The sequence below is a fragment of the Octopus bimaculoides genome, chromosome 14 (genome assembly GCF_046866305.1).
Source record: "Octopus bimaculoides isolate indiv1 chromosome 14, ASM4686630v1, whole genome shotgun sequence".
Taxonomy (NCBI): Eukaryota; Metazoa; Mollusca; class Cephalopoda; order Octopoda; family Octopodidae; genus Octopus; species Octopus bimaculoides.
The window spans coordinates 36,674,070-36,698,707 of NC_142941.1; the positions used below are offsets into that span (position 1 = coordinate 36,674,070).

General features: G+C 34.1%; 1 protein-coding gene across 5 annotated transcripts in view; it reads right to left on the minus strand.

Moving 5' to 3' along the window:
• Positions 1–24,638, minus strand: part of LOC106868935 (protocadherin-17) — a 111,495-nt gene that overhangs the window by 10,961 nt on the left and 75,896 nt on the right. Inside the window, exons 2-5 of one of the 5 annotated variants that reach the window (XR_016244300.1) lie at positions 15,140–17,556; positions 14,590–14,667; positions 14,019–14,184; positions 11,432–11,792 (exon numbers count right to left, since the gene is read on the minus strand). Coding sequence is in view for 3 of the 5 variants with exons in the window: in XM_052973086.2 (XP_052829046.1) it covers positions 11,689–11,792; positions 14,019–14,184; positions 15,140–17,518 (2,649 nt within the window). In the remaining 2 variants the exon portion in view is untranslated. Of the gene's footprint in view, positions 1–11,431; positions 11,793–14,018; positions 14,185–14,589; positions 14,668–15,139; positions 17,557–24,638 lie in introns of those variants that run through there. The other 4 variants (XR_016244299.1, XM_052973086.2, XM_052973085.2 and 1 more) reach the window with 4 other exon arrangements.

The following is a 24,638-nucleotide window of genomic DNA, read 5'->3' on the forward strand; positions in this document are numbered from 1 at the left end:
GTAACTATCCAAAACAGATTTGTCTTTCACTTTAAGATGACATCAATTTCTAATTAGATCTGCATTCACCAGGTCAATATAACAAAAGTTAAGAGCAAACCTTATAAAAATGCAGCTTTTATCTCCTTACTACATAACCAGTTGTATATTGCTCTTAGTAGAGTTAGGGATCTTTCACATTTAGAAACTTTTTACAGATCAAAATCCTTTCACTAAATCAAAAGGATGTTTCAGACACCTCAGTTATAAATGTTAAATTCACAAACACTCTTGCATACACAGACAGTGTCTGATTGAAAAGATTTCCTGTTTAGGAAATATTGTGTATTATATTGTCTACAGAAAAAAGGGAAAGGTAAAAAAAAAGTACATATTTTGTTCTATTAAATGTTTCTTTTATTTCAATTATTGCTTTACCTATTTATTTATTTCTCCTTTTTTCTTCTTTTTTATTTTTTTTGGTGGGGTGTAAAAACATATATCAGTGAAGCGAAATATTACTAATTCTGTGTAGAAAACAATGAGCCATATATTAGTGTTTACATGGAAATGTGGGCATTACCTTGTTACTATAATTGCCTCAAATGTTGGAGCAGCTACCACTAAACCTTGCCTATAGTTAGAAAACTCATCATCACCATCACCCCTATCACAACAACTGCAAGAAGGAGTTTAGTAGTAGTAGTAGTAGTAGTAGTAGTAGTAGTAGTAGTAGTTGTTGTTGTTGTTGTTGTTGTAAGCCTGAAATTTTGGTGGAAGGAGCTAAGTGATTACATTGACCCCCATTACTCAACTGGTACTGATTTTAACAACCCTGAAAAGATGAAAGGCAAAGTCAACTTCAGCAGAGTTTTAACTCAGAACTTAAGGTTGGAAGAGATCTTGCTAAGCATTTTGTACATCATTCTAATGATCTTGTTATAGTTTGCCACCTTAAATAGTAATTACAATAGTAAAATTATCTTGTTAACCTTGAAGAATTTCATGAATGTTTTCCATTAAACATTTTTGTTAATCTCCTCTTCATTTTTATGCATGTTCCCCAACATGTATATGATTTTTGTTTTAAGATCGGAAAAATCATCAAGTACTATATTCAATGACATATAAGATGCACTTTTTGTGAAAAAATGTCTCAAAAAATCCCCCCTGGTCCTAGATGCAAAGGTGACCCTCCGATAAGCTTTAAGTCATGAAAAGCTTTTTACCTGAATATACACTGTTGAAATTGGGATGTATGTAATATACCCATGTGTCTTTTATGCCATTGAATATGGTATTCCTCAAACCTAGAATAATAAAGATAATGACAAAACAAAAAAAAGTACAATTTGACCATTTAGGAATCAGAAATAGCAACAAGAGAAAATATCTTTACAAAAGGAAAAGCTAGAGAAACGAGATCCTGATAAAGCAGCTTCCCCACTCAAAAAAAAAAAAAAAAAAGCAAGCTAGACTGAGTGTAATCACAGATAAATTTAATAGAATCCTAGAATACATTAGAACTGATAATATAACAGAGACAAACAAGCTAATAAATGATGCTTGAATTTGTATAACAGAGAAATTAGGAATTAAGAGACAAACAAACTAAAATGCTGGAGCCATATTGGAAAAAGTTGGATCAAAATAACATCAAAAGACTACATAGATAGACTTTTTAGCGTTTTAGACTAAAAAGTCAAACAGCTAGTTGAAAAAAATGCATCACAATGTTTGATCCTTGAAAAACAATAAAGGATAGATAAATAAATAAAAAAAAGAACTCTTGCAATAGAGGAATTTAAACAGAGACTCATGGTCCAAACAAGCAAAATTAGAAGATTTAGAAAAGGATAGAACAATATAGTCAGGATTGTATGATCCATACAGAACAAAAGCAATTTTACTAAGAGATAGACAAAACTGAAAAATTGGAAAGGTCATATCCTAATGTTGAAGAATGAATGAAAATGCTATTCGAATGCAAAAAGTATGGCTCATTGTAAACAATGATGACCAATCTGACAGAAAAACAAATAAAGATAGACTATAGTGGACATTGTAAATTATACTCAGAGTGAAACATTGATCCTTGCATGATTTTTATACTGTGTGGTAGACTGAGTTGTATGGTCCTCAGTTAGATGAAGGCAGGGTATATCTATGGATCACCCTAGTTATTCAGTCACCCACCACTTTTGCTTATTCTCTTATTTTTCTGATGAAGGAATTGCATCCAAAACATCAAGACTCTTTGCTTTCGTTTTAAGTATTAAACTAATACTTTATTAAAATTTGTCCCTCCCATGTTGCCTTCTTTTTGTGTTCATTGCCTAACATACCTTATGTTTATGGATCAGACTGGCTTCGAGCTACTTAGCAACAATAACAACTCATTTGGAAAATCTATGATATTTATGAATAACAAGAGCAATGGCTAAGAAAAGAAATTACTTTTCTGTCATAGGAGAATAATTAAACATTTTAATGATGTCATGCGAAACTAAGAACCTTTCTCAGAATGAAGAATACATGATAGAAAATAGAGGTATTACAACCGACAAAGTTACACTGATAACGTGTCTTCCAATAATGTGTAATTTATTGACTGATGCATTAACAAAATGCATCGTCATCATTTTACATTTATTCTCCATGCTGGCATGGGTTGGACAGGACATCACAGTCCAATATAGTTCTTGGAGCTACTACTCTCATAGCCTGGTGCCTGTACAAGATACGTATCTCTGTGTGTGTTCACACACACACATACACACACACAAACACAAACACACACACACATATGGTATATGTTTGTATATATGTGTGTGTATTGAAGAAAGCCATTTAATTAACTTTGAATTTTTGAAAATTCCACAATATTGAACACATTTTTGATTACCTAGAAAATAAATTTAAATTTGATTATAAAAGCTAGGCACACATTATATAAGGGGGTTAAAGTAGCAGCCCTGTGTTATGGTTGCAGCCCTGTATTATTGCAAAATTTAAATGAATGTAATTGGCATTGACTATTTACATTACAGTAACAAAATTGTATATTATTCATTAATATGATAAAATGTATCTCTCATCATGCACGCACACACACACACACATAGATAACTATATACATATAAATATATAAACATTTATATATATATACATATATATACACACAGAAATATATGGATATCTATATATGTATAAGCTTGTATGTATATGCATATATTTATTATTATCATTATTATTATTATTATTATTAATAGTAATAGAGAGGAAAGAATGCTGAAGGAAGATGGACAGATAAATTAGTGAAAGCTAAATTAATACACCAGCATTGCAGGAAGCAACATTGAAATCTCATTATGGCATGGATCACTTATGATATTATGATTCCCTAATTTGTAGATAATAGAATGCTGAGAGATAATGGAGAATATAAGAAAGCTGATTATAAAGGAGTTGGCAAATTGGAAAATAAAATTAAGCTATTCTGTTAAAGAAGTAAGAAATATTACGATCAATACAGTACTTTTTAAGGTGAAAGTTCACCTCAGCCACCATTCAACTTTGCAATATGCATGACACTTTTAACTCTGATATTGGTTTGAAATTTTGGCACAAGGCCAGCAATTTCAGGTAGAGGATAAGTCAATTAAATTGACCCTGATATTCCACTGATACTCATTTAATAGACTTGCAAAGGGATGAATGACAAAGTCAACCTTGGCAGAGAGCTCAGAACGTAAAAACAGATGAAATACCACTAAGCAGTTTGCTCAGAGTGTGAACAATTCTGCCAGTTCAATGCTTTACTTTTAATTCTGATATTAAGAATGATATGGAATGAGTACATTATAAAATGGGATATATGCAAACTTGTTCCAAGCTCATGTGCATGTGACTTGGTAGCATGAACCTTGCTTTCATCAATTGTTTTAGGTGCCCTGAATTTGGATTGAATAAAACATTGAAGATGTGACAGTTGGAATAGAGAAGATTATGCCAGTGCTCAACTTGTACACATTTTCAGCTCAGTAGACTGCATCAACATGAACTGAAGTGCCTTGCTCAAGGACACAATATGTTGTCAATCTTCTTTTCTTTATGGATGACTTGAAACCAGTCACAGTTTACTACATAAGTCTTTTGTGAATGTGCATGGTCTAGTGTTTAAGATGATTCACTCATGATCATACGATTGAGTATACAATTTCTGAACTGAGCAACAAGCTGTAACCTTGAGTAAGGCCCATTATTTTATGTTGCTCTAGTCTACTCAGTGGTACTGAGGACCAGTTAGGTGCCATCCTATCTTCCTCTAGATGTCAAATCCTTGATGTTACTCTGGAGTAAGGATGGAAGAGCCAAGAGTGGGTGGGGACCTCTACTTGTGATTACACAGGCACCTAAAATAATTAACAAAAGCATGGTATATATTACTAATCCCTACTCACTCATGAGTGATACTTACTGTGCTGTGAATAGCTCTTCCCCATCCAACAACAAGAATTCAGATGGCTGATCAACTGAACTACCTATTCTTAATATAATATGTAAGAGGCTGAGTGTTCTAAAAGCTTGTTTATTCTTAGAATAATATTCAGGCAGAATCAACATGATGCAGTGTGTATGATGAAGTCAAAACTGGCTGCCCTGGCAAGAGCCACCAAGTATTGATGATCACCCCTATTGAAAGCTTTCAGGTGATACAAACTAATGAACTCTTATGACACATGCCCACATATGACAGGCTTCCACACAGTTTCTATTTACCAAATTCACTCACAAGGATTTGGTCAGCCCATAGCTAAAGTAAAAGACACTTGGCCAATGTGCCATGCAGTGTCAAAACAAGCTTCTAAACCAAGCGGGCATGCCCATACCTGTGAGTATTTACTCAATATATGGCTCAGCTGACAAGAACAATGAAAATAAGGGAGTTCACTCAGTAGGGTCTAGGGTCCTTGAATAGAATGGAGTTACTTGAAACGTCCTTCCAAAATTCTTTTATCTGCTACACTACCCTTTAGCATTTAAATTGGCCATGTTTGGCCCAGATATTCTACCTGTTTTATGTTCTAATGAGCCAGATGCAACCTCTCATACCTACCCTACAATGTCATTGCAAGAATAAACAATCATGTCATTGAAATCTTGAAGCTACAGGATAATGCATGATTAATTCAAAACAATGTGAATAAATAAGCATTACATTTGACAGAGAAGTCTGAATGCTAAAGGGTTAAGGGAGATTCTAACATTACATGGGAACTTTTTCCTTTAGTTACTTATAGAACTGGAGGTGCTGACACAGTAATACACTGGTTTCAGTATTTGATCCTCAGAAGGGAAGTTAGTAAAAAAGCCAAACTTGCTATCTCCAGTTCAGTTTTCATACTTATTCTTATAAATGTTAGGTAATGATCGAAAGAGTACCATCATAAGTACACGTGGCCAAAATGAAGTTCTTCCTGACATCTTTGAAATAATGTTACTTGACAGGAGGTGCATTGTTCAGAGATCAGGAGTCTGTCCAAGTTGAGTTGCTACTTCTCCACATTGAGAGGATATAACTCCAGTACTGTGGACATGTGGTTAGATTGTCACAGGAAAAGATTGCAAGACAGATTCTTCAAGCCAAATCAATTGGCAGGAGACCTTCGGGTACACTAAGAACAAGATGGCTGGCTGGAAAACGAGAGTGGAAGAGGTACTTGAGGACTCTACCCTCACAACTCTCCCAAGAAGAGAAAATGAATGGATGGATGGATTGAGTTTTGTATAGTTGTTTGATGATGTCTTTATTGGAAGCTTGTTTGGATGAGTTTTGGAGAAGAGTTCCTCCAAGTTCTCCTCTTTTGTTCAAATATTTTTTGGTATCTTGTTATATATTTCATTAAATTAATGTTATTTCTATTTACAACATAGAATTTGATGAGGAGTGTTTGTCATGTGTTTGGACAACTAACACAGCAACAATAGCAACTATTATAGATGTTTTTATTGTTTTGTTTGGTGTTATTGCTGTGGTTGTTGTTTATGTGTTTCCATCTTGTTTTTCTTGGTGTGGTTGTGAGTTTGACAATTGATGTTCTGGGTGTTTCGTGGTGGTGGGTGGGTGGAGGGATGTGGGACAGGTTGATGGGTCCTTTACCACATCACCGAGTCTACTGTCTTTCATCTTAGGATAGTAATTGTATTTTAATTCTATTCTTTACCCATCTACAACTAGCTCTTGTGATAAGCTTGTCTTGACCTTGTTACTCTACAAGAAATTTGAGTCAGAGAGCTCTGGAACTGAGGAAAGAGATACAGATGTACATATGTGTATGTGCATGTGTGTGTTTGTGTTTGATGAACTTGTGAGGAGGATTTTTTTTTGTTGTAGTAGTGGTAGTATAACTGTCCTTTGGAATTGCTGTTTGATCTCTGCTACTGTTACTGGTACTGCAGCTTTCATTGTTACTGCTGCTACTGCTGTCATTTTTCTTGTTAATATTGTTGCTGTTGTAGTTATTGCTGTTGATATTGTTGTACTAGCTGCAACTTCAGAGTTGTCATCAGTGTCAGCTGTTAGTCTTTTGCCTTCTACTGTGGATAAAAGTTCCTTTGGTGGTTGGTAGCACCACATATATGGAACCTGGATCTTCTTCCTTCTACTGCTATGAACCATGCCAAATGTTGTTTTGCAACTTAAGTTAGGGATGGTTTTGAGCTTTCTCTGATTTGTTTGAATCAAAAGATCTATCCCAAAAGTGTATCAACTCTCCTCATATAGCTCACGAATTTCCAATACTCTCTTGTCCTCATTCTGCTGCTCACCAAAAATTGCTCCATCAGCTGTCAGACATTTACTTCTGGCAAGCACATCCACTACCTTCACTCATGCCTATGTACAATGGAATTAGGATCAGCTCTTTCCACATGGTTGGGGTAGAGGAGTGGAATAACTCTCAGTTTGTCCTCAAGCTTGGTATATTCCTGAGACAATACACCAAACCATATTAGAATATCTCACACTAGCTCAGACAAATATAAAATTAGAGATGCAATAACATAACAAAGCTGCTCCATGTATGCCTAGCTACCAATTTCAGCTCATATGAAGTTCCACTTGTCTTATATAATAACTATGTAAAAATTCTATGGGACTTTAGCATATTATCAGATCACTAGACAGACCCACCACCACCAATAGCATACTATTGACATAGAAATGTCAAATAACTATAACATTGTGTATGATTAGCTGAAAATTACGAAATTACACCCATCTAGCTGGTGAACTACAAACATTATGTGTGTTAAGGAATATGTTTGGCAAGATTGGAATGACATGAAGCCATTTCTGTAAGACATCAGCAAGGATACAAACAGTGACATTTACATTCAGAGAATAGCAATACTAAGACCTGTAAACATTATTAAGGCATTCTCACACAACATTTTATTAATCTTGAACATTTTTGTAAACTGAAAATGTAATTTTGTTAGCCATTAACATTCATTATATCCATGAACAATCATGTTAACCTTAAACATCCCTGTTCATCCAAGAACACAAGTTTACTTACATGATTTCCACTGAATATTTTGATTCACCTGAATATTTCTATTGACCTTATCCTCCACTGTAAACATCCTGTTTAGCCTTTAACACTCCAAGATGTACCTAATTTTTATTCCAAAAGGAGAAACTCAATGTATTTTTCAAACCTTGAATTACAAAATTAATAATCTCTAACATAGACAAAATGCCTGAAATTTGAGGGATGAGTTAAAGTCAATTATATTAGCCCTAATTCTTAAATGGTGCTTATTTTATGAACCAACATAGATAAAATGCAATGTTGGCCTTAGAAGGATTTGAACTCTAAATGTAAAGTTATGAAAGAAACACCATACCATAAGGGATTTTGCTATAAGGTTCTGTCAAGCCACTGCTGCTTAAATTATAAACAAATAATGAAAATGATAATGATAATTAATTTTTATTTTGAATAGTTCCTATGTGGTTTGTTTTTTCTTTTCTTTTTGAAAAGGCTATCATATTCTGTAAAGATGATCAAATATTGACTCCCACAAAATGTAGTTCAAAGCAAAATAATTTAACAAAATTGCTCAGCCAAACACATTTTTATTGCATAAATATGTGAGCAATGTCCCTTTATGGTGTAACAAGTAAAATATGAAAGATAAAAGATTATTATTAAGCTAAGACTCCTATTGATCAAGGTTGACTGTGTGTTTTCCCCCAAAAATGTTTTCTCAAGGAGGGGAAGTTAGGGCAAAATTTATTTCGTTATTGAAGTCAACCTGTTGCCATTAAAAAAGAGCTTCCTTTCTATAAGCCACCAGTGATATACAAGAGAAAGACAAGGACCAAACAGCTTGCTGTCAGTGTTGTCACAGGCAAACTCAGTTCAGTACATAAAGAAATGGAACCAATATTGCAAGGCATTTTATCAAAGACTGATAATTCTACCAAATTACTGCCCTGGATTGATATTTCATTTTTTCAACTCCTTGAGAGATGAAAGACAAATCTGACTTTGGTGGAATTTTAACTCAGACATAAAGATTCAGAAGAAAATACTGCAAAACAGTTTGTCACATCCCCCACGTCATTATAGTAATTATAAACCACCAATATCATTATTATGACTTTTGGTAGCAAACTGGCAGAATTGTTAGCATGTTGGACAAAATTCTTGGTAACATTTCCTCTAGATTTTTACATTCTGAGTTCAAATACTGCCAAGATCAACTTGGTTTTTGATTCTTTTGGTGTTGATAAAAAAAAGTACCAATTGAGTAACAAGGCCAACATAATTGACTAGCTCCCTCTCCTAAAATTTCAGACTTCTAGCAGACGCAATTATAATTATATTGATTTAAGATAGCAAACTGACAGAATTGTTAGCATGTTGGACAAAATGCTAGGCAGCATTTCTTCCCGCTCTTTACATTTTGAGTTCAAATGCCACCAATATCAATTTTGCTTTATAGGGCGGCGAGCTGGCAGAATCGTTAGCATGCCTGATGAAATGCTTAGTGGTATTTCATCTGCCATTACATTCTGAGTTCAAATTCTGCCGAGGTCGACTTTGCTTTTCATTCATTCAGGGATCGATTAAATAAATACCAATTACGCACTGGGGTCGATGTAATCGACTTAATCCCTTTGTCTGTCCTTTGTTTGACCCCTCTATGTTTAGCTTCCCTGTGGGCAATAAAGAAATAAATATCAATTTTGCTTTTTATCTTTTGGAGTCAATAGAATAAGTACCATTTGAGTACTGAGGTTGATGTAATCAACTAACCTCATTCCTTCAGAATTCCATACTTTATGCCAAAAATTTGAAAGAATTATTATTATAATGATTTATTACATTATCATTATAAAGTGAAGCTGCATGACCTAGTGGTTAGGATGTTGCACTTGTGAATGCTAGATCATGGGTTCGATCCCCCCGACCAAGTGGCATGTTGTGTTCTTGAGCAAAACACTTCATTTTATGTTGCTTCAATCCATTCAGTTCCATTCAACTGTAAATGGGTAACCCTGCAATGCACTAGTCTTCTGATCAGAGAGAATGTTGGCCTGCCAAACTAACCAGCTGGGTGACATCATATGAAAGCTAAACTGATGCAAGCACAATATGACCAGATATAGCAACATCTGCTCAATCACATGATCACGTGGTTATTATAATGATTTATTACATTGGCTCAAATGTTACACAAATTTCTAAGGAAAAGTTATTGTGAAGTGAATATACTCCAGTAACAGGTTGTTCCTTTCTTTTTTTCTTTCTTTTTGTTTTGTCAGTAACTAGAAAGATGAAAGGTAGAGTCAACCTCGGCAAGATTTGAACTCAGATAAAATAACAATAATAAAAAAAACATAATTGAAATTCCACAGAATATTATATTTAATCTACCACTGATGCAATCAGTTTAATGTAAGTTCTGAATATACTCAGAAAGAAAACATCCTACAAATGATATATTTTTGTGTGAAAGCAGGCTTGGCTGTGTTGTAAAAAAGTTCACTTTGCATCTATGTGGTTCTGGGTTGTTCCTCTGTGTAGCACCTTGGGGCAAGTGTCATCTATTATAGTCCCAGGATGTCCAACGCCTTGGGAGTAAATCTGGTAGATGGAAACTGTGTGGAATCCCATCATATACACACACATACATACACATGCACATATTTACATATATATAATTATCTGTATGAATCTTTGTGTCTATGTTTGTCACACACCCCATCCCCGACCACTGTTTGACAACCAGAGTTGGTTTGCTTATGTCCCAGTAATTTAGCATTTCAGCAAAAGAAGATCAATACATTAAGCATCAGACTGAAAAAATAAACATAATAGTCGATTACGTAGGCCCGACTGTTTGGTAAGAAGCTTGCTTCTCAGCCACACAGTTCTGGGTTCAGTCCCACTGTATGGCTCTTTGGGCAAGTGTCTTCTACTATAGCCTTGGGCCAACCAAAGCCTTGTGAGTGGATTTGGTAGATGGAAACTGAAAGAAGGCTGTCATATATATATATATATATATATATATATATATATATATATATATATATATATATATATATATATACATATATATATATATATATATATATATATATATATATATATATATATATACATATACATACATATATATATATATATACATATATATATATATATATATATATATATATATATATATATATATATATATATACATATATGCATATGTGTGTCTTTGTGTCTGTGTTTGTCACTCCATCACTGCTTGACAACTGGTGCTGGTGTGTTTATGTAACTTAGCAGTTTGACAAAAAGAGACTGATAGAATAAGTACTACGCTTAAAAAATAAGTCTTGGGGTCAATTTATTCAGCTAAAACCCCACCAATGGTGGTGCTCCAGCATGTCCACAGTCAAATGACTGAAACAAATAAAAGAATAAGTACAGGGGTCAATTTGTTCAACTAAAACCCTTCAAAGCAGTGCCCTAGCATGGCTGCACACCAATGACTGAAACAAGTAAAAGAAAGGATAAAAGAACTTGAAAGATGAAAAGTAGATTGAATCTTGGCAGGATTTGAACTTGGAATGTACAAAAAAGAAAACTAAATTTCCACAGAGTGTATATTTCATCTGGCACTGATACAATTATTTTAGTATAAGTTCTGAATATACTCAGAAAGAAAACATCCTTCAAATGAAATATTTTTATGTATGTTATCAATTTTATCCATTCTTCTATTGTATTTGACAGTTATGGTGAGGAACATTTATTCAAAAATAAAGCAAAATTTTTGAGAAAAAAAAAACATCTTCTGAGAGTTAACAGTGAGGTTTTAAGATCTTCTTTGCCAATACTTGATTCATTTTATGAACAAATTGAACAAACAACAACAACAAGATGTATCCAATATCAGATCAATTAAACTGTTTATTTATAAAATTTTACAAAGAAGTTAGAACATCGTGCCAAATATAAACTCAAAACACAGGGGTAAAAATAGCTTTAACAATTTCCTTCAATGCATTTCTACTGTTTTGTTTGTTTTTTATTTTTCATTTCATTCTTCTTTTCATTTACATTTCATATTTCATGCAAATATTATAAACAGAGTCAATTATTCAACTTCTTTTTGTTTTCCTCCATTCATTGACATTCATTTTCACCAATTGTCACCAGTAGTCATTATTCTAGGCATGAGACACTGGAGTGACTCCTTATAACTATTTCCAGGGCCATGGGTAAATTTTTGCTCAATGCTGCAAGCTAATGAAATGAAACACTTATCAATTCTTCAGGCTTCCTAATTTTTTTCTTTTTTTTTCTCTTTATTAAAAAAATAATAATAAAAACAGGCTTTGTGATGAAAAGTGTATGTTTGCTAGCATGACCTATTTATATCTAAGTCTAGTATAACAGATCAATGAGAGTTCTGCACCACAGTTAGGGACACAGCATGATAATGGCAATGCTGTGACAATCATGAACCATGAGGCTGAATGATACTCAATTATATTATACTTTATTGCAGTGGTTTCCATGCTGTTTTTACTCACAACAGAGCAAACAGGAATATTTTGGTATACACAATGCATGAACTTAAAAAAAAGGTATTTAAATATTTAGCTGCTGCCTTCCCTCTTTGTTCTCATCCTTGTCCTCCTCTTCTCTCCTCCCTTTCTTTCCCCCTTCTCCCCTCCTTTTCCCGTTCTCCCCTCCTTCTCCTCCTCCTCCATTGAACCAGAAGGGATGAAAGATAAAGTTGATCGCAGCAGAATTTGAACTCAGAATGTAAAGATGGATGAAATACTGCTAAGCATTTTGCCCAGTGTAATCTTTATCCAACATATTAAAAACAAAAGCATGCTCTTGATGATTTTGAGTGGCATTCTCTAAGCTTAGAATATTAGATGTAAACATATCCTCATTTATCATTAATACAACAAGGTCTTGTTTTGTTATGGTTACTAATGAGTGAAGAAAATTCCACTCAATTTCATTATTTTCTTAGCATAAAAGAACTGTGTATTGGAAAAATCATAAGAACATTAGACAGAATGCTTTGTAGCATTCATTTTGGATGCTTTACACTCCAAATTCAAATCTTATTGAGGTTAGCGTTACCCATCACTCTTTCGTGGTCATTAAATACAGTGCCAGAAAGGTACAGGGGTCAAGATAATCAAATATCTCTGCATTCAGCAGATATTTTCACAACAAATAAAAGAAGCAAGGGTTCACAACACATAAAAGAAGCAAGCTGTGAGCACATCAGACAAAACCCTTAGCTTCATTTCTTTCAATTCTTTATGTTGTGAGCTCAAATTCCACCAAGAGCAACTTTGCCTTTCATTGTTTTGTGCTTGATAAATGAGTACCAGTTGAGCACGGGGGTTGATATAATAAACTTAACCTCACCCATAAAATTGCTGGTCTTGAAAATTGCTGGTCTTGTGTTAAAAGTTGAAACCATTTCCCTAACACATATAACTGCACTTTAAGATGTGAGAGTGTCTTATGGCACTCTTTTTGGGAACCACTGCCCTGTTGGTTCAATACATAAAGAAATCTTCATTTCTCCAACCCAAACATTGCATACAAAATCTTGATTAATATATCTCAACTGCAGTACTTTTTGTAAGTGGTATTTTCAGCAGTTCATTTCCTGCATACAGTACTCAACAGAACTTAATGAAATGTATTGAGTATGATCAGCAACGGTGAAAAGATTTATACATACATAAAAAGTTGGGCTAAAATAAAAAGATAATAAAAATCTAGACAGCATTCAAACCAGGGACAACAATTGTAAGTTAACATAGAGAGCCTTTGTACAGACAACATCATATAAACAAGCTGAATTGTTAGGTAGCATATTAAAGGGTCATGACTAACATGGTTGCTTGAAAATGTCGAACAAATTGCTGTTAATTTGACATGAAATCAACAATTTTGACAATCTTTTTCCCTCGGCAGAGTTTTACTCAACAATGTCTCTAATGAAAGAATCTAATATCAGAGAGAGGGAGAGAGAGAGGGAAACTTTGTTGCAACATCAACTCAGGACTAACTGACAAGGAGCCAAGAGCTGTTTAGTACAATACATTCATAATGTAAATGTTTGTTTTTTAAACAAACAAACAAATGGATTTTTGTTTAGTTTTGTTGTTAGCTTGCTTACTTGCTAGCGTTTTGTTTTGGTTTTTCTTTATTTGTTTTCAATCATAAAGTTTTGTTTGTTATAAAAATAAAATAATTAATTTGGAAAAATTTAATTTCTCAGTCATCACAGAAATTATGAAATAATGAATAGAAAATGTGATTAAAAGTTGTTGATGCATTAAATATCCTCAAGATACTAAAGGTAAAATGATCTAAAAGAAGTCTAAGAAATAAACAACTCTTTCTCTCTCACCAACTGAAACCTGAAAATATTTGATTCAATTATTTCTCAATAACAGAGAAGCTGAAAAATTAATCTTCAAAACATACCTGGAAGGGTCTCATAGTGAACTGTGTTTCTTTCTGTGGATCCATGACCACTGTTAGTTGGAGAAGATATTGCTAACATTTCATTGAAGTGGTCGGAGGTCATTAGCATACGCTGCTGTTCTTCCTTACGAGAACCAGCTGTCACAGCTGCCTCTTGAACACTTATCTGTTAGAACCGATATATTGAAACATATAATTCAATATAAGAGTAGGTAATAATAGAAAATAATGAACCAAACAGCTTTGTGCTACTTGTAACAAGAACTACAGACAATTTTAAATGTAATGTATATAGGTAGGATACAAAGCAATTGGTTCACAGAAATAAGAATTTATAAAAAAAAAACCAAAAAAACCCAGCTTTACTAAAGAAGGATATTTTCATTAATTTCACCTTGTTTTACTTTTAATAGCAATTATTTCTAAAAGATATAATTCTTTTAATAAATCAATTTTTTGAGATAAATTTTTTAAAATTAATATATTTTAAAATATAAATTTAATGCACACTCTCACACACACTTATAAATATTATATATTATAATTACTATGGTACTGAAACGGTACTAACAGAATGAGTCGACTGTTTAGGACAAAATGTAATGTTCCTGGTCTGAATGATGGCATTTTTGTCTTATGAATTCATTACCTACAAAAGAGGGCAGTAGATGGGAGGTAAGCCATTGATTACTAAGTAAAATATATTATTGGAAGCTAAATGCTAAGAAATGGTTTCAAGCCCTGAACAAATATCATCTAATACAGTAATTGTCCAGAAAGTCTTGGATTATCTCCTGTTCATACTAGATTAACTTTGCCAAATCTCTGTAATTTCATTTCTGTTAAATTTCCAACTTATAAATGAGAAAAGTGGCTGATATAATTGTTAGTCAATAAAAGTGAAATGAAAGAAGAATGTTGATAAGGATTTTCAGCCAGTTTCACTTAATTAGCCCCACTGATTCCCATCAATAACAGTAAAGCTGTAACAAATAAAATAGTGCAATTTATATAAAATAGTACATGTTGAATGTGAAAAAATGTTTATATTTTCTAATAAAGCAGTTTTTCTGAAATATTAGGGAAATACTAAAGAAAACTAGAATAAAAGAAATATTTACCTGGTGTGTAACATCTTGGTTATGCAGCCCAGATGAAGATCCTTTCCAACTTTGCCCTGGCTTGTAGCCAGACTGAACAGTTCGAGAGATTCTTGTTGAGTTGTGATCAGAAATCATGGTTACTGGTGTATTATACTGAGATGACATTGATTCAGAGATATATCCTGATGGTCTCCTTTCTCCAACAAAATCATTATTTGTGCTGACACCATAACCATATTTTGCATCTCTCTGGTTTTTCCTGTGGACAACACATACTATCACTGAAACTACAATGGCCACAGAAACTATCACTGCTGCTACTACTATAATAATCATCAAGTTTATATGTATTCTGTTGTCTGATTCTGTGTCTTCAGCTGTGTACATTCTGGCTGTTGTATTGCTAACAGTTAGTGTCAAAGACAAAGTAGTTGTTGCTGTTAAAACTGGTGTGCCACTGTCTTTGACAATGAATTTCAAATCATATGATCCAGCATCATTTTGGTACACTGTACGAGAGAAAGACAAAACTCCTGTGTAAGGGTTAACTGTAAATAACTGTTTGTCATTGCCTCCAAGTATTTCATATCTCAGAAAAGCATTAGCATGACTGTCTCTATCAGAAGCTCTCAGAACTGTGATTTCACTTTTTGTTTGCGGATGGTAGTGGACATCTAAACTAAATGGACTAACACTAGGAAATGTGAAATAGGGTGCATTGTCATTTTTGTCCATGATTTCAACAACTACATTTGCAGTGTTGTTAAGGGAGGGAGTTCCATTGTCTTTCACTAAAGCCTTAAATTGATATGTATCTTGTTTTTCATGATCCAAAGATTGAGCTGTTGTAATAAATCCAAAATTGGAAATCTTAAATGGAAGAACATAACCATGCTCATCAAACAAAGAATATGATAGCTGTCCTCCAAGACCTAAATCAGGATCTGTAGCATTGATAAACCCAACAGGAAAATTGGGTTCTTCATTTTCATAAGTTAAGAATTTAAACGTGCTTTTTGTAAAGTATGGTTGTACATCATTGATATCCATCACTTCAATAGAAAATTTTCTCTCTGTCTTTAAGGATGGAAATCCCTTATCTTCACAGACAATACTTAAATCCATGTGACTTTCTAATTCTCTGTTAACAAGACTTTTGATAACAACTTTATATTTATTTTTCCCCAGACTTTGAAGCATAAACTTCTCATGATTTAGAATGCAATCAACTTCTCCATTGTGGCCACTGTCAGCATCAGTGACCTTCACATAAGCAATGAAACTACCAACTTTCAATCCTTCTGATATGGTAACCACATTTCCATCAGATTTAGAAACAAATTTCACATCAATCCTTGGGGCATTATTCTGTTGGTTTAACACATTAATAAGAACAATTGCTGTAGAACTCAATGGAGGACTACCATGATCTGTGGCATCAATGAAAAGTTTATAGGTTTGTCTCTTTTCAAAGGGAAAGATTTTGTGGGGTAAAATTCTGCCACTTTTAGGATCTAGTTCAAAATATGACTTGACAGAATCTGGTGTTTTGGAATTAAAACTGTAAGAAACTTTGCCATTTTGACCAACATCTTTATCTTCTGCTAACACAATAGCTACAGGCTGTACTCTTCTATCTTTCTTGTTTATTGAAACATTGTAGATGTTCTGTGTAAAGATAGGCCTACTATCATTCTCATCTGTAACAGTTACTCGTACTTTTAAAATACTTTGTTTAGGTGGTGAGCCACCATCTCTTGCAATAATCTCCAAAAGGTAAAAATCTTTTACTTCTCTATCAAGTCCCTGCTTCAGAATTATTTCATTTTTCGATGTACCTATCACACTCTTTGACATGGAGAGTTTAAAAGGGTCATTTGTATTCTTCAGTACATAAGTTATCTGTGAATTCGAAACACTCACATCTTTATCAATAGCATTTGGTATTGATTTTGTGGTTCCTTTCCCATCAGTCTCATAAAACTGAAGATCTACTTGATGGTGTGAAAATTCAGGTTTGTTATCATTAACATCATCAATAATTACTTTTATTTCAATTATTTTCAAAAAGTATTCTTCTTGTCTCACAGCAATTTCGACCATTCTGAAGCACTCAGTATTATATTTACAGAGAGATTCAGCATCTAAATTCATTGCAGTGCATAGTTTTCCTGTCTTGGAGACATTGAACAGCTGTACGTCACCATTTTGACTTTCATGCAGTTGGCTATATGTAATAACACCATTATCTTGAGGTGGAACACTGTCCAATAAATGTCGCTCATATGAGATGTCGCCAACAATAGTTCCTGGTCTTTTGCCTTCCTTCACGTGGTAAGTCAAATCAACACTTTCACACATGACAGTCACAATCAATAATATATATACTTGTAACATGTTTTTGGCTTCAAGATACAAGAAATGTAAAAGGAAATCTGAAAGAGAAAAAATAGAGAAAAATTAAAAAAGAAAGAGAGAGAGAAAGAGAGGGAGAAAAAGTCGAGTCTGTGATATTTTGTCAATACAAAAGCAATATTTCTCTCTTTAGAAATAACTTTATTTGCTAGCTTCAGGAAAAATGTTTCTAGAATCTAATTGAACAAACTACATATATTGGGACAAAACACTCAATAACTCTTATCTCCTCCCTTATACGAACATTTACATTTGCAGAGGCATTACTGAGACATTCTCTGAATTTATGTAATTTTGAAGAAAACTTATCTAATTTTCAATAAAGCATTAAACACACAGACACACACACACATGCATACACACACGTATGCATGCAGCTTGCACATGCACTTCTTTTATTACATAACTATTCATGGAGTGTTGAAGTACAGAGAGTACAACATATATTCAGGTATTTTACTTACTACAATATTCTTTTCTGGTGTTTTTCGTATTTAAAACCACATTCCTGTAAAATATTTAGAATAACATCTCTGCTTCAAGTAATAAATCTTCTGGAAAGAACATCAGTCTATCTCAGGTAACACCCTACACCTATTTTTAGTGTCATAAAGGAGGAAAGGTAACACGTATGGTATTTTCTCAGGGACTCTGAGACTAGCAGGGTTAAGAAAAGCAAAAAATTATCCTTTAACTAGAGACTTACTCCAAGTGCTCATTACAGAGCAGATTTCTCTAAGGGTTCTCAAGGACCAGGTTGTAGTGTTAAATTGGGCAATGAATTAAGACTAGCACCCAAGAACAGGGATGGTCCTTCACAAGAACGTCCACATAATTTCTTTCTAACAAATTAAACTCCCAATGCTTTCATAGGATTGAAAGCTAAACTTCATAGTTGTGAAACAAACTCCCTAACTATACAACCAAGCCTATACCCAGGTCAAGTAGCCCTATTATCATAAGTATTTCAGCAACGTCCATCCTGCTTTTATATATATTAGGATGTACATTATCCAATATATCCTCCATCCTTTTAAGACAGTACAGAGTAACTCAAGGAAGATATGCCTAGTATTACTTGCAGGACAAGCAACCATGTAGTGGTTCCCTTGTTGGTTCATTGAACTAAAGCAGTATAAAATAGCATGTGATGGTAACTTTATCCTCTCTCTCTTTCTTGCACTCCACATGTTTCAATTAGTATATCATCTGGTGGTATTCAGGTATCACAACTATTATTTCAAGCTCTCAGGTTCTTAAAGAATAACATATTAGTAAACTTCAAGCTCAGTTCTAGCACAAGGACATTTACACACACATGCGTTCATACATGCATACATGCATCCATCCATCCATACATACATTCATGCACACATACATGCATACATACTCTCATTTTTACATGTTTGTGTGTGTGTGCATGTATTAGAAAATGGATAATAGACCCTCATTCTAGATCATTTGTCATACTAACAAACATACATTTTAGTTGCAACTCAATTTGAAGTAATACCTTGCTTGATTGTTATTTTAAACATGAGCAACAAGGACATAGCTATTCAGCCCTGTACGACTTTCTCTTTTGTACAGATGTGGAAAATATGGGCACCTTTTGCAATAGATGTTACACTATTGTTTTGGTGAACCCTCACGATCAGTCAATTATCAAATTTATTTTTACTATAATATATTTTTACTATAATTTATTGTAACATGAAAGGTAAAATAAACAGCAGCATGTTTTGAACTTAGTCTACAGAGAGAGGAAACAGAGATATTTCGTCCAGTGTTCTCTCAAACTCTTTTTCTCTCTCCATGTTTTTCTTGCAGATGTTTTAGTAAAACATCAATCACATCAGTCTCAATAATAACGTTTGATAAGGTCTAATTTTATTTTTCATTTAGTCTGGAAGAAATAGGTGTGTCTATATCACCCACTGGCTTTTTTGTGACCAGTGAAATTGATGTGACTCATATTTTTCTTTAGATAACTGTAAGATGAGGGTTGTCAGAAAACCATGAGCAAGGAAGGAATTCCAGTGAACTGGTGTCCTGTTAAAGAAGGGCTGGGAGAAAATAAGTTATTGCTGAGCCTGAATGGATAGATGCAATATGGATAAATAGTAGAATAAAGATAAACAAATGAGTCTGGAGGGCCCATGTGCATTTGGCATAGGATCAGAGCCAACTCTGGGAGTTAGATACCATTGGCGTAATGGGGAAATAGCATGCCTGTGGGTTGGCAGTTGGCATGTTTTTGATGAGTGACTTCATGCCAATTAGTCAAAGAGCATTTTTATAAGGGCTCAATCTATTATGTCTGTTATGTGTTGTAACAGCATCATTCCAGATGCTTTTACAGTACTTCATTGTGAATCTCTCTTGAAATTTGTAAGAGGTTAATGGATTTTGAAGGCTGAAGTATTTTCTGGCCCTGAAACAGAAAAGTAGACTTTATGATACAGTCTATGTTGAGAATCTGAGATTGTCAGTAGAGGTTATTATTGCTAAGACCTAGCAGTGATCCCTTATATTATACTTGTTTCAGCCTTTGGACTGCAGCCAGGCTGGGGCACCACCTTGAGGAAGGGGCACTGTCTTGATGGTTAAATTGCACAGAATTTGTATTTCAAATTTTAATCCCCTGTGCTACATATACTTCATGTCATTCATTTCAAACCAGCTGCCATATTCTAATACTGTATTTTCCTCGGGGATTGAGATAAAAGCTTTGTCCAAGGATACGACAAAGTAGTGTCTGAGAATAGACATAATATAGTCAGTCCACTACTTTTCTACATGGCCCTGTTTATATTAAGAACAATAATATTGTTTTTATGTGTACAAGTGTACAAGCAAATGTCTTAGTATATGAATATGGAACTATGTGTTTATATACATACAAATATACATAAATACATACACATTTGTATGTGTGTATGTGTGTGTGTGTGTGTACTTATGCATAATACATATATTCATATATATATATATATATATATATCTTTGTATCTACAATATATATGTTTATGATATATTATTTTTTGTAATTGTAATTGTATGTATTTCTGTCTGTTTCAGTGAGTTGGTGGGTGTATGGCTGCATGGGTGTGCCTGTGTTGATGTGTGTGGATGTATGTGGATGTGTGTGAATGCACGTGAATATATCATAAAGGCATTACTCCGAGCTATTTTTGATAAGTTTGATGCATATGGATTGTTTTTCATCTGTCGACACACTGTCCAAATATAAATGCTTCTATACTTGTACAAGTGACCAGTATCTGCATTTTTCTCCCTCTCCAATCGGAATTATTTCTCCTGAATCCATTATGAGAAATTTTCGTTTTATTCTCATGCTATGTTCGATGTTGTTGTAATCGAAAGAAATGAATGCATGAATCATATTTGTTATAAATGTAGCTCTCTTCTCTCTTTCTCTCTTGTGATACTGGAAACGTCCGTCCATGTGGCGAGAGCAGTTCGAAATATGTTGAGATCTATTCTTAGTACATTCTCATTCCTTCCTCCTTCTCATCTTCCTCCACCACCACCACCTGCTCCCACCCAGATGAAAACTTCAGTATGGATGAAGCAAAGAAGTAACAACCATGGAATGTAATAATGGAATTATAACAGTGAAGATTAAAATGAGTGGGTGGGGCAGGGAGGGGGAAGAAAACAGACCCCAAAAAAAAACAAACAATAAAACAATCACCAAATCTAATCTGATGGTAAACTCCTACCTCCCCATTACCAACCACCACCAACACCACCATCACTACCACTACCATCTTCCTCATCTCACTCCTCCTGCACCTCATCATCATTACCATCATCATCATTATCATCATCATCATCATTGTTTTTTCCTTGATATCATCATCATTATTTTCATTATCATTATTATCATTATCATCATCATCAGCATCATCATCACCCCCACCCCTGCCACCACTCACCATCATCGTCATTGTCGTCTTCATAATCATCACTATCATCATTATCATCATTATCATCATCATCACAACCATTAGCAGCAGCAGCACCACCAACACTACTACCAGCACTAAACACTACCACCACCATCACTCCCTCCACTACAACAATCAACACCATTCATCACCGCTGCCACCACCACCACCACCACCACCACTTCCACCATCATTGCCACCATTATCATCATCATCATCAACAGCAACAACAGTTGCAATGACAAATACAAACACTGACGATACAAAAGAAGTAAAACAAAAGCCCAACTCTGCTGCAGAAAAAAAAGAAACCACCCACAGACCTCTCTCGTAATTAAATACACATTTAAATTAAAGCAACACAGTTATTCAATGACACAGTTACTAGAGTTAAAATAGGACTAAGACTGGCAGAAATACATTAACTGGGTTTATGTACACATAATTCTTAATACACACTGACATATGTTTTGTTTAAATTACTGTTTTTTTTTTTGTTTTTTTTAATATTCATTATTTCATTCTAGAAAGGGTGGGATAGGTGTGTGAATGCTGGCATTTATATGTGGTTTGGTGCAAGTTTTCTTTTTTGTTTTCTTACTATTACCTTTTAGCCCCAGGCTGATGAAAGCCTTCTGACTGAGTCTGATGGGCAGAAAATGAAAGAAGCCCCTCGTACGTGTGCACGCACGTGCGTGTGTGTGTGTGTGTGCACACAGACATACATATATATATATATAGAAGATGGTTTGTTATAGCTGGTCAAAGATAGACCATTAGTTTTATACCTATAAGACCATTGGTTTTATACCTGTATAGGTGTGAAACCAATGGTCACTTCTTTTTCGGATATATGAACTACTGATGATATGTTTGTATGTCATTATTCAGCTTTATTTCAAGATTTCTTGTCAATAGAGAAAGAGTCAGTTTGTAATCTAGATCCAAGGCTCCTTCACTGGAATTTCAATAGCATCAACAGGGTATTCTTGATTGTATGTATGTAGGTATATGTGCAGATTTGTATGTTTTGTTTTATGTATGTCTTCTCATTCATTTAGTTGCATGTCTAGTCATATTCATATATACTTAAATGATAAACTTCTGGAAAGTTTTATAAACTTTTAGTTCCAGTGATGGCTTAGATTTGTAGTCTTTGAATCAGCTTTCTCCTTTCTGGTTTTCAGAAGCCTAATTTCTCAAGATTGCTTCTTAGGCAGTATGTTACACATCCCAGTACTTCAATAATTACAAGTATAAAACTGAATTTGTAATCTGGATAGAGTAACTGTAGATTTCTCAATAGTTCAGTGTAGGTATTTTTTTCGCTAATCTTTAACTTTATGTTAACATCTGCTGGATAGCTGATTTTCACAACTGTATACAGTTTCCATTCTCTATCCCAAATCACTATGTCAGGTCTATTATATTTACATTTTATTGAGGTTTACACTCGGGCATTCCATCAGTACTCCTTTTTATTGTAAATGACTATGGCTTCTACCATGCTGTGGGTTTTTATTTCTTTGGCCTCGGGGTTATCCTTACGATGGATCTCATTATACAGTGTCTTAGCTACAAAATCATGTCTCATTGGTAGATAGTACTGTGATGACATTCTTGGACAACTGTTTATGATGTGGGTAATATCTTCAGTGTTCACTTTACAAAGTCTGCATCGGTTATCACATTTTGCTGCTTTTCCTGCATCTCTATCCTTTCTGAGCATCAGGTATTTGGTTGATATTTCCTATTCCTGGATTGCAAATGCATACCCTTCAAAGTGGGAGTTAGACCGCTTTGATGATCAATATTACAATCATCCCGGAGCTTTCTAACAACATATCCATGCAAGGTCTTCTGCTGATATATGCTTATCCTTTCAGCTGATGATATGTTTTGGTAGTGTCATGCAACTTCTTTGGGCATATATTTAATGTTATCAACAAGGAATTCTGCTCAGGGAGCTGCTTTCTAAATCTCATGATGTTATCAGCTTCACGTATGCAAACTTGGTCAAGGAATGCACTTCAACATTTGGTGATTAAAAGATGTTGCTGAAGGGATATGATATGAGATTCATAGGAAGTCTGGATCGATGTTAAGCCACTGCCCCCTTGCTTTTTTTAGGCAGAACCAATCTACATCATTGTTGATGTGGAAACTACATGTGCTGATTAATATCTTCTGGATTCACAGATCTCATCAAGCATCCAATCAAGTAGCTCAAATGTTGGTATGAGTACTGGCACTGCAAACACATTGTGGGCCATTGTTTTATTAAATACAGAAAGTTCTGAGGTCCATGTTTTCTTACTTCTGCTAAATATTAATAAAAATATATATGTATATATGCATGTGTTTGTGTGTGTGTGTGAATTCCTGGCATTTGTTGCAAATGACAGGTGTAGTGTTTGATTATGATCAACTCATGGTTACTTCTTTAATGTTGACCAGTGTATAACCACTTTATAGCATGGACTAGGGAGGATTTCATCTTACCACAAGTGCTAAAGATGAGCTCAGAGTAAAACTATGCATAAGCAGAGTAGGATGTAGTGTATAAGAGAGATAGGAAAGCATTGATAGTTATGGCCATGTAATGCTTACCACAGCTGTGTTTAAGAAGTCTTAAGAAATACATGTGGAAAGAAAACAGTAAAAAAGGAAGACCAAGAAAGACATGGACAAAAGTGGAAAAAGCTGAACTACATAAAGGAGATAAGTAAGTAATGCAACATGTGATGGGTCATTGTGGAGGAGAAGATCCTTCCAACTCATGCGGCCATGGAAAAATAGATGTAAAAATGGTGATACTACTATTGTTATTGTTGATGATGATGATAATGGTGGTGGTGAAGACGATGATGATATATATGTATCTACACACACATAAATCAAAATATTGCCGTTTATGCACAATAGAATCGCTGAATATATTATTATATAAACTAGATAACTTAATAAATAATAGATTAGATGCGATAACATCATGCAAACATAGATATTATAAAACCTTCAAATATTATAATAAATCCAAAAATAAGGTAAAATAAAATAAAAAAACACGTTTGTATTCTTAAGAACATATCTATATAAAAAGCGCACATATTTGGGTGTACATACAT